At 45.5% G+C, this 19880-nt stretch overlaps 2 protein-coding genes across 2 annotated transcripts; both read right to left on the reverse strand.

The window, feature by feature from the left end:
• Window positions 1-2934: 2934 nt before the first annotated feature.
• ITPRIPL2 (ITPRIP like 2) lies at window positions 2935-10040 on the reverse strand. The gene has a single exon (XM_061599495.1). The coding sequence runs from the start codon at window positions 9249-9251 to the stop codon at window positions 7737-7739; it is 1515 nt and encodes a 504-aa protein (XP_061455479.1). The 5' UTR covers window positions 9252-10040; the 3' UTR covers window positions 2935-7736.
• Window positions 10041-11895: 1855 nt separating this feature from the next.
• On the reverse strand, window positions 11896-19828 carry COQ7 (coenzyme Q7, hydroxylase). Its single transcript, XM_061599496.1, has 6 exons — window positions 19688-19828; window positions 18521-18717; window positions 17417-17531; window positions 17199-17338; window positions 15526-15594; window positions 11896-12421 (listed from the first exon to the last, which is right to left on the reverse strand). The coding sequence occupies exons 1-6, from the start codon at window positions 19812-19814 to the stop codon at window positions 12344-12346; spliced, it is 726 nt and encodes a 241-aa protein (XP_061455480.1). The 5' UTR covers window positions 19815-19828; the 3' UTR covers window positions 11896-12343.
• Window positions 19829-19880: the final 52 nt, after the last annotated feature.

A 19880-nucleotide genomic window follows, 5' to 3' on the forward strand; every position in this document is an offset into this window, starting at 1 on the left:
AGTGGCTGAGAAACAAGAGCTTAGCTTAGATTTTAGTGCTTACAAAATATAGTGTGCAAGAAAGGGGTAAAAAAAAGAAGCCACACAGCAGTATCCAAACTAATGTGCTTCTTTGTGTGGCTCTTCAATTTGGCCTCTCATTAGACGACAAGACTGTTTTACAAACATGTCCTCCATCCTGCCGCTTTCTCAGCCCACCCACAACAACTCCTAATGATTAATTGCTGCTGAGAGGGAGGGATGACTCACACTGAACGGCTGGAGAATAAGGCACATTAAAAACGGCAGTGGGGAAATGTGCATGGGCCATGAAAAAGGTTTGGGTGTGTGGCCAAGCACATCTTAAAACACAGCTTTAAAATAACCACTCAGGTTCAACATAACAAGCATCCCCTCTGGGTCATGCGTTCGCATTCCAGTTCCCACAACCTGGAAACCTAATTCAGAGCATAAGAAGAGCCTTGCTGGATCAGGCCAGTGGTCCATCTAGTCCGGCATCCTGTTCTCACAGCGCCCACCCAAATGCTGACGGGAAGCCCGCAAGCAGGTCGCGAGGGCCACAGCACTCTCCAGCAACAAGTATTCGGAAGCATGTGGAGGCAGAGCAGAGCCATCTTGGCAAGTAGCCATTGATCGCACTGATCTCCTGGAATCTTTCTTTCCATTAGTCCAGGGGTGGGGAATTGTTTTCAGCCCAAGGGCCACACTCCCTTCCGGGCAACCTTCTGGGGGCCATATGCCACTGGTAGGCAAAGTCAAAGGAAAGACTGGGTAGAGCAATCAAAGTAAATTTACCCTTTGTACAGTAGGCTAGTGTCTACACACACCCCTCTCTATCCTCCATCCAGAGAAGCAAGAGGCATGATCAAAGTTCAAGGACACATTCTGGCCAGGCCAAAATACTCACGGGGTGCAAAGCAAGGCTGGTGAGGGGGTGTTGCCTGGACCAGAGAGAGGTCTGGAGGGCCACGTTCAGCCCCCAAGTCCGAGTTCCCCATACTGGCCCCTAAAATAACATGACGACATATTCGTCAAAGGCCCAAGCTGGAGGTGACAGTGGCAAATCTATTTTTTTAAGCCCAGGTTGACCCCAAGCACTGGTAAACTGGGGGGTGGTTCCAATTTTAAAGCAAGAAGCATCAACAGGTGAGGGATGCAAAGTTCTCTTCCTATCTGCACCTGACATGTCCCTTCAACCAAGAAGGAACAGAAGAAAACACAGCTGGGAGAAAACTGCTGGGAGAGGGAGAAGAGGCTGCTGTTGCCATCGCCAACCTGGCGCCCTCCAGGTGTTTTGGACTTACAAGTCTCCCTCAGCCCCAGCCGGCATGGGCAGGAGCCTCTCCTAGGCAAGACCTGCCTGGAGATACCATTGGGGATTGACCCTGGGACCTTCTGCATGCAGGACAGATGCTCTACCATGGAGCTACGGCCTTTCCCCAGAGAGAGATGGGCTGCCCTGATGATCTTAAGGCTCTGGTAAGTTAATATGGGCAAACACTGTCCTCTCTAGTCATGAATGTAATTTGTTTTAAACTGTAAACACTGCATTTTAGATGTTTGTGACCTTCCCTGGGACCTCCTGTGAAGGGTAGGTAACAAATTTATTATTAATTATTATTATTTATATGTGATTGAGGCAGACTTGGGCTTAAAAAAACAGAACTGCAACTTCCATATTTAATTTGGCTGCCAGAAATGCCTTCGTTTAGCAAGGTACCTCCCCCTCAGCCCCCCCTCCAACCTTCACAGACCTTTTATCAGAATTTTCCTTGCTCTTGTTTAGGGATGTGCTAGAATTCCACTCAATTTGGATTTGGTACCAAATTTCCCATTAATTCACTTACTCTCTATCGTTGCAGATCAGACTTTTATGTAGTGATTTTCCATGGCTGTCTTTGAAAACAGATTTAAAATCTGCTTCTAAAAATTGTTATTAATACCAATAATTTTATCAATCTGTCCTTTCATTTATTGAAATTTCCTTTTAAAATATCAATATTAATATCAAATGTTTTTGCAAGGGGGAAAATGGAGTGGTAAAAGCAGTGGCTAGCGGACAAAGAATGAACTCAAATCAATACCAGCCTGTTAGGTCGATGGAATGCCAGTGGATTCCATCCCTAATCTGGGGGGGCCCCAGCTCCATGGAACTTTTATCTGAATTTTCCTTGCTCCTACTCCAACTATTTCTTCCAACTCACATCCTCCCCATTTCCTTGCTGAAGAAGCTTCTCTTCCAAAGCCCCCTGTGCTTCCCACTCGGGACACATTTCACGAAGCAACTTTTAACAGTCGCAACATCATTCTTACTACCGTAACCTTCTAACCTAGGGGTTCCCAAGCTGTGCTCCAATGGACCACCAGTGATCTACGAGCTGTATTCAAGGAGGTCTACAGCATGTCCGCATGAAATATTCAAAGTGATTTTTATTGCTTCTTTCATTTCTTATATTGCATTTTATTGTATTACAATTTGAATACTATGGATTTTATGTTAGTCTTATGCAGAGCTTGGAAAAGTTACTTTTTTGAACTATGACTCCCATCAGCCCCAGCCAGCATGGCCACTGGATTGGGCTGATGGGAGTTGTAGTTCAAAAAAGTAACTTTTCCAAGCTCTGGTCTTATGGTAATAAACTACAAGAAGAAATAAAAGACGCAATCAAAATACAGTTAAAAATCAAACACCATCGAGCGCAAAGCTCAATTGCTACAACAGGCAGAAAGAGCATTAAGGGGTCTGCCAAGACCATCAGCAATTTTCAAGTGGTCTGTCGGGGGGGAAAGTTTGGGAACCACTGATCTATTAAACACAAAGGCAGAGCTTGGAAAAGTTACTTTTTTTGAACTACAACTCCCATCAGCCCCAGCCAGCATAACGCTGGCTGGGGCTGATGGGAGTTGTAGTTCAAAAAAGTAACTTTTCCAAGCTCTGCACAAAGGTTTGTGCAATACATCAGGATAGGGAACCTCCGGCCCAAGGGATGAATGCAGCCCTCACTCTCTCTGGTCCTGAGGACTCTCCCCAACCCATGTCCCCCTGGACCACATACTCCTTCAGCCCTGCTCTATGTCCCCCTTGAAATTTATTTATTTATTTAAAATATTTCTATCCTGCCTTTCTATCCTATAATAGGGCACTCAGGGCAGCTTACAAAAATAAAATCAAACACATACATAATAAAATTGTAAACAGTAAAATCACAAAAACATTAAAATAAATTAAAATACATAAAATACTATACATACATATATATATGTACACACACACATATATATATATATAGGGATTGGTACTAAAGGGACTACAAAGGTAAAATTTTAATGCAGAAGGCATAAAATCAGTGTTCTTAAGCTGGGTCCTTGAACTACAGTCATGCCTCTTGCCTGCCCAGGAGGATGGAGGGGAGTGTGTGTATTAAACAGAGGCTGTTTGCATGGCTGGAACATTCATCGCTCTGCTCACTTTTTGCCTCTGGCTCCACCCACCACTGGCATGTGACCTTCTGGAAGGTTTCCCACAAAGGGACGGCGCCCTTGGGCTAAAAAAGGTTCCCCGCGCCTGCAATACAGAGGCACACCTAAGGGAACAATTATTATGAACAAGGACTGAATACAAAGCATATATGCCTCCTTAACCAAAATAAGACAAAATCAATCGTAACATGTAGACAGGTCAAGTAGTTTGCTGAGCTGTTTCCGGCGCCGGGGCTGGCATTAGACAAAGGCAAGACACACAAGCCCTCCTTCTGCAACCTTGCACAAGAATCTGTGAAAGTAAGGTGTGGCTCCATGGGGCCTCCACCATCAGAAAAGCTCAATGTAGCCCATCTCAGAAAACCCAAATTTGGGAAGAAGAAAAAAACATAGTGCCAGATCAAGTGTTGCTAGAAACTGGCTTTGGAGCCAACTTTTAGCCAGTTACAGTTGATCAAGTTCTTTGCGACCATGGCAGCATCCTCGTGCCTGTATTCGCTCGAGCAATGTGCATGGGAAGCAGTCAGGGCCGGTACCAGCACCTGGTGCCCTAGGGCAGATGCCAGAGCCCTGGCTGGGACCCCTTTAGGTTTTTTTCGTTTCCTGGTTAACCGCTCCAAGCAGCATCAGGTGGCTGGGTTTACTCTAACCACCATTTATATTCCCCACAATGGCCCCGATCCTATGCACACTCACTCGGAAGTTCTACTATGCTAGGGCCCTGTTTGCACTGTACATTTAAGCAAGTATTATGCCAGTTTAAACATGGCTTCCCTCAAAAATCCTGGGAAATGTAGTTTGTTAAGGGTGCAGAGAGTTGTAAGGAGACCCCTGTCCCCCTCACAGAGCTACAATTCCCAGAGTGGTTTAACCATCAAACCTTCTTCCCAGGGAACTCTGAGAACTCTGTGAGGGGAACAGGGTCTCCCAACAACTCTCTGCACCCTTTACAAACTACAGCTCCTAGGATTCTTTGGAGGAAACCATAGCTATTTTAAAGTGGTTCAATACAACTTTAAATGTATAGCACAGATGGGGCCTAAGTAGGACTGATTGCTCAATGTCCATGCCCAAGAGCTAGTAGCATAACATCTTCAAGTCTTTGGTATGCTCCCTTTTGTACAGTAAGGGATTAAAATCAAGCACCTGTTGATTTTAATCTGGGAAGACTTCCGTCTGGCTCGATGCCAGGAGATTCACTAAAATAATCAACACAGGAAGTTTGTTGTCGGAAGCCACAAGCCTACCCACCCACCCCTGAGCTGGCTTCTTTTAAATGACACACTGGAGAGTAGTGTTTAAGGAGGCAGTCATTAAGGCAAAATACTGTTTTCGGCCCGACAGCATCTCTTAAGGTAACAGTGTTCTGGATCAGCCTTTTTTTAAAAAAGGCATCTTATTATGAAAACTGGGCATCCATTTCTATTTTCTCTTTATTATTATTGCTCAGATGCTTCCGAGAAAACATTTTAACACATGGCATATGTGCACTGCAAAAAATAATTTTAAAAAAGAGGACCTTATGAAAATAAAGTGCTATTCTTTTTTGGTCTCTGAATACGTATCGGTTTGGAAATCCCCAAGGTGACTTTCCTTCAGAACACAACTAGACCTATTGTGCCTTCTTGGAAAATGTTGCCATTTCGCATCCCATCATTATTCAGCCCTGCATCCCATCTGTTGTCGTTCATTCTGACCCACACCATGCATTGCATTAAAAGAATCCTTCAGGTCCTTGGGCTAGGAGCCAAATCACATGATGGGACATCCAATTTGATTTCCAGTTTGGCTGGATTGTGGGTCACAAGAGCCATGGAGATAAACACAGACAGTGATTTTGCATACCAATGCACTTAAAATAGCTTGAGCAGCGGCATGCACAAATCTTCACCTCTGCTAGTCGTGCCAAAGGGCTCTTGTAGTTACAAGCACATTCCAAGTCAAGGCCAAAGGCAGCTCTGGATATTACAAGTGCCACTGTGCCCTCACAACTTTGGCTTCTGTTGCTCCTCAAAGCAGGGATGGAGAACCTGTGGCCCTCCAGATATTGATGGGCTACAACCCCTATCCCCCCTGACCAATGGTCGTGTTGGATGGGACTGATGGGAATTGCAGCCCAGCAACCGGGGCCAGAGGATCCCCATCCTTGCCTTAAAGGAAATTTGCACAGAGGAGATGCTACAGAGAAAAGCTCATGTGAAGACCCCGTCCTATGACCTTGCTGGGATCCATGAGTGTCTTGCTTAAAGGGGGAAACTCATGGATCCCAGCTCACTGGAACCAATGTTCACATTGATCGATCACCCACCCAGCTACTGCAAGGACACAGGAAGGGCTTTTTAAATCAATTGCTAACAATAAACATTGGATGCAGGTCTTGGAAGTGGTTATGAGTGTGAGGTTTTGCACCTTGACACATCTCGCTGAAATGGATCAGATTTGCTCCAAGAATCAGGGCTGTATCCAATGTTAGTCATTCTATTGAAATAAAGCAGCATGACAAATTTTGGCTCATTAATTTCATTTCTCCGAGTAGAACCTAGCTGGAGCCAACCCTCAGTGCTTAGTCTCTAGGTGCAAGGCACGGTCTTCCTCTTGCTGTTGTCCTACTCCTTGGTTAGGGATATCAAAACTGTTCTTATTTCATTAGAAAAGCCTACAAAATAATCCAGCAACATTTCGGATTCATGAATTTAAGAATGACTTTCACATTGTTCACACGGTTAAAAAAAAGTGGCCCATGCTCTAAGTTGCCCACATGGTCAGGGTTTCCTCCCAAACGCACCACCAATGTGCTAACATATCAGATTCAGACACCATCAGGCGACCAGGAGCTTCACTGCCTGCTGTTTTGGGGAAGTTCTGCACTCGAAAGAAAGAGGAATAATATAAAAAACCTTAATGAGTAAGAAAGCCACACTATGACAGCTTAACCACATCCCAAATGAATGTCGGAATTGTACCAATGGGCCAAATTGCACATGACATTAAATGCATAATCACAGTTAACATATCAGTATGTCTGTTTTATTCTTTACAAAAATGGCAGCTGATGGGAGTGGGGGGGGGGGAAACCAGAATTGTAACACGGGGAGGGGGACTTCATCTGATCAAACTCCCCTCTCCAAAAGCTGCCGTTGTGACGCAAAAGCAGCTCCAACTGGTGTCAACAGCAGTTACCCAACAGCAGTTACCCATCCACACGTAAGAATATAAGGCTGCATACACACCATTTAAAGCACATTATTGCCCCCAAGGAATCCTGGGAACTGTAGTTTACCTGCCACAGAGCCACAATTCCCAGCACCCCTAACAAGCTACAGTTCCCAGGACTCTTTGAGGAAAAGACCCTTCGCTTTAAATGTATGGTGTGTACGCAGCCTAAGAGCCACCCTGTTGGATCAGGCCAAAGGCCCATCTCGTCCAGCATCCTGTTCACACAGGGGCCAGCCAGATGCCTTTGGGGAGCCTGCAAGCAGGACCCGGGTGCAATAGCTCTCTCCCCTCCCGCAGTTACCAGCAACTGGTATTCAGAAGCATGGAGCCTCTGACAGTGGAATTGTGGCTAATAGCCAGATTGAAGCTTGGGAGGGAGGGCTCATTGAGACTGTGGGGAGGAGGTTGAACAGATATGTTGTATGTGATCATGCATTTAGTGTAAGTTTGGCCCATGTAGGCATGCTAACTGGACGTCTCCTTTAGCGCTGCAAATGCCCTATAGGGAATTTGCACAGGGGAAGATCTTTAAGCAAACTTGTGTCCCAAAAGTGGGTTCAGTTCTGGGTACCAACACTGGAATGCATTGACTGGTCTAGAAACCAGTCCTAATAGCTGGAGAACAGAAGATTAAGAGAAGACATGAGAACGGCGTTCAATTATCTGATGGGGCCGTCCCTCAGAAGATGGACCAGACATGTTCTCTGTAGCTTCAGATGACAGGATTACAACTCATTTGGTTGGAATGGCAGATTTCAGCTAAACATTAGGAGATACTTCTTAAGGGCAAGAGGTGTTGGGACAGTCTGCCTCAGGAGAGACTGTCTCTCCTTCGCTGGAGGCATTTAAGCAGAGGCTGGGTGACCCTCCCTCTGTAGCTGTATATTCCTGCCTCGCAGATCCTGCTTTGGGCAGGGGTTAGACTAGATGGCCTCCAAGGTCCCTTCCAACTCTGTAATTAATATTATAAGGCCACAGGTTGATGAAAGACATGCAGAGCCCAAAGGTGCTCAGTTAAACTGAGGGTCCTCAGCTCTCTCTCAAACAGGATGCTTCCTCCGGTATCTGTGGCCACTGTACATCCTGACCACCTTGGGCACCTGCTTCCAAGTGTTCAGCAGCTGGACGGCCACCTTGTCCAAGGTGGTGCCATCAAAGTCGGCCAGGAGGTTCACTGGAGCGGCTTCCTTGAGGACCTTGGGCAGGCTCAGGGCTTCAGGGAGCTGAGGGTTGCCCAAGAAGAGGTGCAGCAACTTCCGCCTCTGCAGGCTTTCCACCAGGAACAGGAAGAGATTCTCTAGCCTGTCCACTAGAAACCGGTCCTCCCAAGCCTGCAAGGGGCCCCGCAGGAGGAGCCAGAGAAGCGCCGTCTTGAGGACATAGGAAGAAAGGACCCGGTTCCACTGAGCGCCCAGCGGCTGCTCCAAGGAGCGGCCCCCGACGTCCCTCAGCCCCTTGAGGATCTGCAGGCACTTGAGGTGGCAGGAGTCGGTGGGTGCTTGCTCCTTGAAAAAGCCCAGCAGCCGCTGCTCTTGTTTGGAGACGTTGAGCGTCCAGAAGGTGCCAAGTTTACCAGGAGCGGGTGGGCGAGCAGACGGCAACGGGGTGAGGTAGAGGGCCTCGCCCAGCGGTATGGCCGGGATGAGGCGCACGGCCATGGACAGGTGGCAACAGACGTAGTCCAACCGGGGCTCGATGTGCAAGGCGAGCGGGCGGCCCGGCCCGACGGCCAAGCTGACCCGGCAGCGCTCCTGGAGGCGAGAGCGCACGGCGCCCAAGCACCGCTGGACCTGGCCCTGGAACCAGCGCAACACCAGCACCGAGGACAAGTGCCGCCCGCCGCCCTGCTGCGAGGGCAGCTCCACGCACAGCGCCTCGCTCAGTGCCCCGGTCTCCCGGGGAGAGATGCTGTTGCCCCTTCTGCCGCCCGCCTCGTCATGCGCGCCGCCGGGCAACACCTCGAGGGCGCACGCGAAAGCCCCCAGCAGGCCCACTTCTGCTTCCTGGCGGGGCTGCACGCGGAGCTCCAGGCGCGGCGGCAGCCGCAAAGGCACCAGCACGTCGAAGCAGTCAGGGCTGCGCACTTTGTGCTGCTCGTAGGCGCTGCCCACTTGCACGAAGTCCCCGCGCAACGCCAGACGGTCCGGCGCCTTGCCGGCGCGCACCACCTCGCCCACCACCTGGCTGACGTGCGCCTTACTGTGGCCCAGCACGTGGGGCGAGAGCCGCAGCTGTTGCTCGTAAAACTTCTCCAGCAAGCTGCGTCGTCGCTGCCGCCGTCGAAGTTGGCTCCAGGCGCCTTCTGGGCTCACCGCGAAGCCTGGGGATCTCGTGGCGCGCCCGCCCCGCCAACCACGGTAGCGCAGTGCCAAGTAGGCCAAGAGCAAGAGAAGCAGCGAGGCTTTAAGCAGAGGGGCAGCCGGGCCGTAGTCCCAGGGGGAGGCCGCGGCCGCCCCAGCTTTGCTCCTCAGTGCTTGCAAGAGGCAAAGCAGCGCCATGCACGCGCAGGTCACCAGCGGCCAAAAGACCCGCAAATTGAGGCTGTAGACAGTCATGGCGGGCGAGGCCTTCGTTGGGAGGGAGAGCTCAGTCGAGCAGGTTGCCACGTACAGAGTGCCTCTGAGCGCTATAAGAGGGCATTGTGCTCAAGCGATAGTTAAGAAAGCGTGTTTGAGGCCTTCCGCGTCTCTGTTTTTTAAGAAGGTTAGGGGGGGAGTTCTGTTCATCCCATTGTAGCTGCCTCTGGTCGGAAGGAGGTTATTTACCGAGCCATCCTTCCAATTCCAACGGGACGCGCCCCAACGCCCTGGGCGCAGCCTCTTGGCCCCGCAGCCGACGCCCAGGATGTCCCCGCCTCTCTTCTCCGGGAGACGGTTGACAACACTCTGAGCCTTGGGCGGCCTCTCCACTTCCTCGGAGGGCTAGATCTCCGCTTTGCTGCTGCATCCAGCCGCCTCCAAAACGCGCTTTCCAGGCTGACCGAATCTTTTGGTGTTCCTCTGCGCCCCCCTTGCCTGCAATCCGACCTCGGGTTTCTCGCAACTCTCTTGACTGAAACTTTTTGCTGTTCTTTTCCCTGGCTGCGGCTGCTTCCTGTCTGGTCTCCTCCTCCTCCTCCCCCCCAGTTTTAACGTCCCGGGACTGCTCAGGCGGGCGCGCGCGCACAACCGCCCTCTTCTGCTCCAATCTTTTCTGTTGCGCGCGTCCCGCAGACCGTTACTTCAAAAAGAAAAAAAAAGGGCTTTTGGAGCTTCCTCTTCCGAGTGGGAAAGACGAACCTCTCCGCGTCACTTTATCCGTGAGCTCAGAAAGGAAATGCCAATGACTGGGATGGAAGCGAGGAGGAGCCGGGAGGTGCAAGCAACGAATGGTGTCCTTAGGTCATGGGGGGGGGGGGAGAGAAATCCTGTGGCCCTCCAGATGTTGAACTACAGCTCCCATCATTCGTGACCACAGGCCATGCTTGCTAGGGATGATGGGAACCGGCAGTCCAGCAACATCTGGAGGGCCAAAGGTTCCCCCTTCTCTGTTTTAGACTTAAATGGCCTTACAGGTCCCACTCTTGGGTTGGAAGGAGCTGTCAGTTTTGGTTTTCTCAGTTTCCAATCTTATTCAGTTCTTGACAGTTTTGCAACAATTTGCAATTTAAAAAAAATCCTCAAAAATTCAGCATTTTAGTGCAAATTTCTCCTACTGAACACATTTTTGTATGCAGCTTTGAGTAAGGTATACATTTTGCAATCTACTTCTAATATACATGTTTGTATGCTGTTTCCTTAATATATTCATATTATGCACACTTTCCCCTAATCTATGCCTTTTTGCAAACATTGTTTGGTTGGAGAACTATATCACAAAATTTAGATAACTGTGAATTGCCAAGGATGGCTGTGTTTTGGTTCTCATGTTGTTTTGGAAAGTTTAAATTTGATAGATTTGGTTTTAAATGTCAGCTGAATCAAATTTCTTTCCTATTCCCACCACCTTTAGATGGTAAAATGTATTGCTTTGCTTACTTCAGAATGTGGTGGGCATCATAAGTGTTTGGGGGTGGGTGCTACGCACAGCCATGCTCCCTCCCTGCTGTGGTGTTGAAAATGAGATCCTTGTTAATGCCTAGGAACCAATAAACACAAAAAGGAGAGCTACTGAGAAGAATCTTCTCAGTGTTTAACTCCTTTAACTCTAGTTGGCTCCAATCAGCAAGAAAGGACAAGGAAGTATGTTAGAAGACTCTTCTCAGTGGCTAACATACTCCCCTTTCATGCTGATTGGCTCATAGGATGCTGGAGACACTGGGACCTTGCTCCCAAAAAAGTAAAGGGTCAAAGACCCCCTGAAACCCCACACGACTACACTCCCTGGGTGTAGGGGGCACTAATATTGGTAAGACTGTGTAGGATGACTTCTGTGTTGAAGCACAGACTCCTTTCGGGAACACCTTTGAAAAAGATATATGAGCAGGGCAAGAGATACAAGAAGCTTCAGGCCAAACCACTGGAACAATATAAAAGCAAGGGATGAGCAGATGACACTTTGGTAGTATTTAGTCATTGTGGTCTCTCCATTGTATGAGGTTCAGCCTTGGCCGCTTGTGGAAGAGGCAAACTGAGAACCTAACTGACAAGTTAATAGGCAGGGCTTGGACACAGTGACTAAAGTCACACCCACAGCATACATTTAAAGTTCCGTTGTACCACTTTTACAGTCATGGCTTCTGCTCCCATCAAAGAATCTTGGGAGCTGTAGTTTGTTACGGGTCTCCTAAAAACTCTCAGGACACTTAACAAAGCAGGATTGTTTGAGGGAAGCCGTGACTCTTAAAGTGGTATGAGATTGCTTCGAATGTGTAGTTTGGATGAGATGTAATTCCTAAGTAGAAAAGCGCTAGCTTTTATGCCTGCCCATTCCCCAGCATATCAGAGGTTTCTGCAAGGGTGGTAGTTATTTGGCAGGCGAGGTCAAAATATACTCTGCACGTGTTCAATGATTTTGTCTCCTGACATTTTCCAAAGCTGAGGCACGGCACAAACAAAGTTGCTTTTGGTCATTTTAAACTCCTGGCAAAAGTATTTAAACATGGCATTTGAGTCCTTACTTGGCGTGAAGACCACCAATTTCAACATAACTTGCACCTCAATCATAAACCCGATCACTAAGTATTGATTTCCACAAGACTTGCTTCCAGTGAAGCGTAAGCAACATTAATGGTTTAATAAATGATAAGAAGTAATGTATTTAGGATCAACATTTCATTTCTCTCCAACTACTGGCATAAAAGGTTACAATGGCATGCACATTCTATGCTGCCACATTTATGCTGTGAATGTTTACACATTCTTTTAAGTCACATTTAAAATCTCCAAAAATTAGCTGTCTGTGTAAGTATAATTACTAATTATTATTGTGTAAGTAGAATGATTACTGCTACCAGGTAACATTTATTTACTAAAAAAAGAATTCTTTACCCAAGATAGCATTTCTGTGCTGCTGGTGATAAGCACAAGATGGTAGTGAACTTTTTATGGACAAAACAGGAAGAACGGAAGAGAGACTTTATCACTGTATAATTTTACTTGTACATTATTTGACTGGTGCAGTCATAATCTCTTAATTCAAAGCTGTGATACTATTGCCAAAAACTTGACTATATCCTTTCTGATAAAAATATTGCAACTTTGCATCCAATTTGTATAGTATTCTTCAAGATCAAATACGCTGGAGCCTGTAAGCGAGAAAAAGACATCTAGTACATTTTGTGTCATTTTGAAACAGACTATAATAATTCAGTCTTGCGGCATCATTAAAAAAAACCCTAAAGCTGGCGTCCAACACACCACATAGGAACATCATACAAAGCTGCTTTGTACAGAGTTAAACCATTGGCCTGTGTGGACAAGAACGGCCTACTTTGACTTGCAGTGGTTCTTCAGTGTCTTAGCCAAAGACGTCTCTTAATCCTGCTTCCTTTTAACTCAGAGTTGGGGAACATTTTCAACCCAAGGGCTGCATTCCCTGTTGGACAACCTTCCAAGGGCCACATGCTAGTGGTGGCCGGAGCCAGAGGCAAAAAGTAGGTCAAGCAACAAGGAGCTCAGGGTGGCATACACGGTCCTCCTACTTCTTAATTTTATTCTCACAACAACCCTGTGAGGTAGGTTAGGCAAAGAGACAGCAGCTGTCCCAAATCACCTTCATGGCTGAGTAGGGATTTGAGCCCTAGTCTTCCAGGTGGTAGTCCAACATTCTAACCACTACACCACAGTGGCTCTCATAATATATATAATACAGACACACATACATGAACTGGCATATAGTAGAGCAATAGTTCCCAAACTTTTTTCCCCCGTGGGCCACTTCAAGTACTTGAAGAGTGCTATCATATCTCCCCCCAGTCTTCTCAAAGCTAAACATGGCCAGTTCTTTCAGTCTCTCCTCATAGGGCTTTGTTTCGAGTCCCCTGATCATCCTCATTGCCCTCCTCTGAACCCGTTCCAGTTTGTCTGCATCAATTGTAATGCCCTGTGCTAGATGCCGTATGATTTTCAATTGCTCTTTTATTGCTTCTTTTACTTCTTATACAGTATTTTAGTGTATTACAATTTGCATTCCATAGACTTCAAATTGTAGAGAAAAAATGCAGGAAATAAAAAACGTGATGAAAATATAATTAAAAACTAATAGGGATATTTAATGTAGACATCCCACAGACCACCAGAATGAAGCTTGTGGACCACTGGTGATTCACAGACCACAGTTTGCCAACCTCTGCAGTAGAGGAAAATACAATCTAACAAGGGACAACCAAGGTTCAAAAAGTTACAAACGTTTCTGAAGGGGCAGTTGGAATGGAGATCATTGACACTGGAAAGAACAAATCTGACATACTCTCAGCCTCTTAAAAAAAGAGGATTACGGATAGTTCTCTCCCAATAAATTGCAACCATCGGAGCATCAGCAAATTCAAACCTCTGGACTGAGGGTTTTGAAGAAATATCTAAAATTATCTGCACTCTCAATCCATATGGAAACCCCAGCTGGCCCCCCTCTCAATTTTTGATGATTGCAACTGATATTTTAAAGATCTTGCAATGTATCTTTTATTTGCTGCTCGTCTTTTGATTGCTCAGATGTGAAAAAGTTTGAATCATTTGAACATTTCTCTTTGGTATAATAATATCTCAAAGACTGCCATTTTCGGGAAAAGATTGCACTTTCTTTTATGGTCAGTTCAAGGCACAGCTAAACCAGAGGCATTTCATGTGGTATGGTGGGACGTTTATTTTGTATACCTCTCAACATCAGATGCAGCAGCACCTGTCATGGGCCTTTCGAGAAATCTGGGACTCACAATTTGCTTTTAGACTGTTTGACATGGCATTTTATGTTGCCACACACCCCTGTTTTTATTTTGCTCATTTAAGGTTTGTGACTTTTTTGTAAAAAAAAAAGTTATGCATTGTTTCTCCATTTCACACCTTTGGATGCAGAAGATTGCAGATTTAATCTCCAACATCTTCAATGCAAAGGATCTCAGGCAGTGGGATTAGGAATCCTTGGGAGAGCCAGCTAAGAGTTAATGCTACTGAGTAAGATGGATCAATGTTCTGACTCAATATAAGGCAGCTTCACATTGCGCAATTTTCTCTTGCACCAAAAGGCAGCGTGGTACAGTGGTTTGAGTGTCAGACTGGAACCTGGGAGACCAGGGTTCAAATCCCCACTCAGCCATGAAGCTCACTGGGTCACCTTGGGCCAGCCACTGCTTCTCAGTCTAACCTGCCTCACAGGGTTATTGTGAGGGAGGGGGAGAAGCATGTTTGTAGACCACCTTGAGCTCCTTGAAGAAAAGGGGGGATATAAATGTAGCAATAAATAACAAAATAATAATCATGAACATAAAGCTGTTTGCTATTATACTAGTGTAGCCCTCAGCAAATCCAGCCGGACTTGTTTATTTTTATTTATTTATTTATAGAATTTATTAGTCTTAATTTATAGAATTTATTACTTAAGTCTCTGTATGCCATATCATGGCACTGACATCATTCATAGGGCCAGATCCAGATTTATAGGCCACCAGCAGCAGCAGCAAAGTGCCCTCTGGTGAACTCCCTCCAACCTTGGTGGGGCCCCTTTCGGCATCTTATTAATAGCTGTTTTTATTTATTGTTGTTTATTGAATTTATATCCCACCCTTTCTCCCAAAGGAGCCCTGGCGGCAAATACAAACAAAAAAAAAACTAACAAGAAAAAGAAAAGCATTCCAAAACAGTACTATTTATTTATTTCATTTATTCCCTGCCTTCCTTTTCCTGATAGAAACCAAAGGCGGCTTACATATGGTTCCCAGGCGGTCTCCCATCCAGACCTGACCTTTCAGCAGGGTGCTGGCTTCAGGTGCCTTTAGACCACAACCTGGGACTACAATTAAAACCATTTTCAAACACTGAAAAACACTCTTTCATCAGTGATCTTCAGGGTTGACAGGGAGTTACCCTTCAGCCATCAATTGCCTGGGTAATCAGGAATGTTTTCACATTCCCCCGAAAGTCAATAGTGATGGAGACAGATGCACCTCACTGGGGAGGTTATTCAAAACAAGCGGAGCCTTCAGTGAAAATGCCCTGTCATGGGTAAGTGGTGGCACCACCAAGGTCTCACCTGCCAGTCGTAGGGTCCAAGATGGTTGATGATCCACATGTGTGCCCAGAGACACCATGTGTGATGTCCCTGCTAGGATAATGAGGCACCGTCAACTGCCTAAGGATCCCAGGAGCTAATACCGGCCACAATGGATAGTTTGAGAAGTTAATGCTGTGTACCTACCAGTTCTGCATCGTGATCAAGCCCAATATCGTGATGCTCCAGTTCTTCATCCCGGAATTTCTTTATTGTCTTGTTGAAAAACAAAGATACCAGATGAATATTGGAGTGTCTTATGGGCAAGTCAACTGACATATCCAGTAGAGGATCTGCCTTGCATCTTAGTCCTACTCAGAGTAGAAACAATAAATTAATGACCACAACAGTCCATTAATTTCAATGGGTCTACTCCAAGTAGGAGTAACATTGGTGATAACCCATATTATTTGTTACAAAACCGCAGCATGTGTGAATTAAGATCTGGCAAAAGGACAAACCAAGTCAATAAGCCTTCAAAGAGCGTCCAGGATCATCATCTTAAGGCTTGTTGTATATTGCAGGTGACCCTCTAGCATGCCATATTTACCTGTGCTATGATGAGGAAATGCTTTTATCATTTTTCTTGGAGGTGGACAATTTTGACTGAACGGAAACGAAAAATGGAAATGGGCTGCCTTCAAGTCGATCCCGACTTATGGCAACCCTATGAATAGGGTTTTCATGGTAAGCGGTCTTCAGAGGGGGTCTACCATCGCCTCCCTCTGAGGCTAGACATCCCCAGCTGGCTAGGGCCTGCTCAGCTTGCCACAGCTGCATAAGCCAGCCCCTTCCTTGTCTGCAACTGCCAGCTGGGGGGCAACTGGGCTCCTTGGGACTATGCAGCTTGCCCATGGCTGCACAGGTGGCAGGGCACGTAACCCCTGAGCCACTCACTGAGGGGTGATCTTTAGTTGGCCCTTGACACCCAGGAGACACGAGCGGGGATTTGAACTCAGACTCTGGACTCCCAGCCAGGCTCTCTCCCCACTGTGCTATACCAGCTGCTTTTGACTGAACAACTGGCAGAAAAGGAAAGCATTAAGGAGCTCCTCCCCCACCCCCGACACAATTGTTGTTTTTAAGGCAGCTTTACAAACAAACAACAACCCATCACCTGGGGAAAGAATTACCCAACTAAGCCTCCTATTATTGTTCTGGGCTTACATCCCCCCACCCCCATTTTATTACTTCCATGTTTAATATGTTTTAGATTAAAACTCCTTGGAAACAAATCTTTCATTCCTACCATGTATCTTTGAACACATTCAGGTGGGGGTGGCTAATCTGTGGTCTCCTAAGAGATTTTTCAAGATCCAACTCCCAAAATGTCATTTCCCCCCGTAAGTTGGGTTTTTCTTTTTAAAAAATGGACTGCTCTTATGGGTTTCCCTACTGTGATGCAATTATTTTTTTTACTGTGATCTCACAGGTATCTTGCTGTGATGCTAAAAAGGGTTTTGCTCCCTCCCATCAATTTTTCAATTTTAAAGGAAATTATACATTTTTATTTTATGGGGTCCCCTGCTGTGATTCTATGATGCCTAAAGGTTTTTTATCACCCTCCCATTTGTCCTTTAAAAAAATTATAGGGTTTTATCCTGTGTTAGTCCTACTCAGAGTAGGCACATTTAAATTAATGAATGTGACTTACTTAGGCTTATTCATTTCAATTGGTCTACTCTAGCTGGATACAACCCATATCTATTTTATACTTTGGCCATGCTCACTTTCACACACTCCGGCCCTTGGAGGGTTAACCATGTCTCAATGCAGCTCTCAGCTCAATAAAGGTTAGCCACTCCTGCATTAAAAGATACCTCTAATAATTCTCTGTATTTATCTGGATCCTCTTCCATGAGTGTCCTGATCTGGTTGTTATAATGCTGAGAAATGCTCTCTTCCACTGCCACAGTGCAAGCCATTGCACCTTCTTTTCCCAGTAAAGCAGTCCCAGCACCTGTCGCAAAGGCATTTCAATCAAACATGTGCTCCCTTCTATATACTGGAATTAAAAATGAAGAAGAAAAAGCCTCACCTAACATAAAACCTGTTATGTTCCAAAACGGCAACAGAATAGTTGGCCGGACTCTGTTCAAGATCATTAACTCACTGAATTTTTTCAGATGGTCCTTTTCCTGATCCCACATTTTCTGTGTTAAAAAATACAGTGGTTTTTTTTTTTTTAAAAAGCAATTCAGCAACAGAGCAAAAACATCCCCAACTCATCAAGAAAAACCTTTGGGTAACAAGCATCCAATAAATTTAATAAACAACAACAACAACAAACATTGACTTCAGGGCACTTATTAGGGCACTTTGAATGCTATTTCATTATTGTTGCATTCAGATGCAACAAATCTGATTGGAGCAACTGCCATCATCGTTTGATCAAACGACAGTTTGCAGTTACATCTGAACTGGCAAACTATGGGTTGAGTGAGCCCTTCAAATCGGTATCAAACTGATGTGCAATCCTTGCTTGGAGTGCTTGCTCAAACTACAGTTTCCCACTTCAGATCAGCCATTATAGCAGGCTACAGCACCAGGAGAGATGGGAAAGCATGCACACTCCATCAGCTCTGCTGATAGCAACTCTTTTTTTGGCTCCTCACTCTGAATGGTTTCCATCTCAGTTGGTTTTAAGAATTTTGTAACTTTTGTACAGTAAATAATTACAGCAAAGTATGGTTTGCATCAAAACCAAGAGATTATTCATTAAGCCAAGTGAGTGGGGGAAGGGAAAGAGTAATGGAGCTCACAAACATTAAAACATCTGCAGGATTGGAAACGTATCTGAACACAGCTTGTATTTTAGTCTCACAAACAGGGAAAGTTGTCAGGCACTAATTTAAAAAAACCCTACTTATCTTTAAAAACTGACTTTAAATGATCAGACAATCTCCCTCCCCATCGAACCTGCGGTGCTTGATGGAAGACTTTTTAAAAAAATTATTTCAGCAGGCATTTTAAGTGAGTTTCTTATGGTTAATTTTAACTGATTTTGTGATGTCTGCTATATCCTTATTGCACACCACCTAGAAACTATGATATTAGCATATAAATTACTAAAATAAATAAATAAAAGAAACACACAGAAAGAATCAGAGAGAAAATAAATGTACAGGTTAGAGACAATCACCCGAATAACTGGTCCTACTGAAGTTCTACCTAGCACTGCCATTTGTCCTGCGTAAATGCGGTTTGCTCCATATTCTCCAGCGTGATCCACTCTGATTATACGGTCAATAACTGACTTATTGATGTTTCCAAAGGCCGTTTCGGTGCTACAATATCTGTCAGGGGAGGATAAGACTGGCAAACACCATCTTCTTCCACCTGTAAACACACACAATATTTTATTTGGTTTTTCTCACTATTCAGTAAAGACAGAGTAATGGCAACCATGGAGGCTTTATTACTTCTAAGTAGTAATGGCTGTGATAATAAGAAATAATATTCTGATCAACTAAAAAGCCCACCCCCCCAAAAAAAAACCAGGGAGAGGATTTTTAAAATATTAAATTATTATGAATAATTTGATACTCATAAAAACCGTAGGTGGCAAACGTGTTCTTAAAAGAAGCATTCCCTCCTGAACGACAGAGGACAAATATCTATAAGGCTGATGCCTATTGTAACGTGTGTGCACATAAAAAAGAGAGTACATTTATGGATTATAGTTTGTTGTCATGTGCAAATTTATAGAAAAATAATTAACTATAAGCCCTTTAATCAAGGAAGATTCTGTAGATGGATGGCAGTTTTTATAACAGTAACATTTTTGGATCCTTGGGGGACTCAACTTCCTACATCCCTTCACTGGGAAAACTCTCCATTTAGTCCTGCTCTCTGCTTCCTGTATCACTATTAATACAGTATCATTATTAACAGCAACAAAAATGACTATTAGCAGAAGTAGTAATAAATATTATACTGAATATTATTCATAATAATACTGATTTATTATAAAGTAAAAATAATAAAGCAAATAAATTAATGTGGGGGATAAACATTATTGTAATAGCATACTTTTCTTTCTTCGTATTCTATTAGTTGTCCTGGGGACCTACATTTATGTTGAAGGAAGAGGATATCAATTATGCAACCAACTGACTATGGATGAGTGTGCCTCTGAGCGTACACAGAGGGCTTTCCCTTCCCTGCCAGGCAGGGCGGCTGTCAAGGGGACCAAGGAGGGCAAGGAAGGGCGAAGGGCACGAGGAGGACGTTTTGGGGAGGGTCGGGGGTGGGAAGAAAAGCATCCCGGTATCCTGCGACCGGCGCGGCTCCGCCCTACACGCCATACCTTCCCTGCAAAGGGGGCGCCAGCACTCAGCCCGCAGCAGCGGCAGCAGCCCCGCCATCCTCCCGCCCAAATGCCATTGGCGCGGAGTGATGACGCCAACACCAAGAGCCGCCCAACCCAAGCCCATTCCTAGAGTGAAGGATAACCCTTGTACGGCTCTTTTGATTTGTCCCAATAGACATAAAAAAAAGAC

This window comes from Rhineura floridana, chromosome 17, assembly GCF_030035675.1.
Source record: "Rhineura floridana isolate rRhiFlo1 chromosome 17, rRhiFlo1.hap2, whole genome shotgun sequence".
NCBI classification, from domain to species: domain Eukaryota; kingdom Metazoa; phylum Chordata; class Lepidosauria; order Squamata; family Rhineuridae; genus Rhineura; species Rhineura floridana.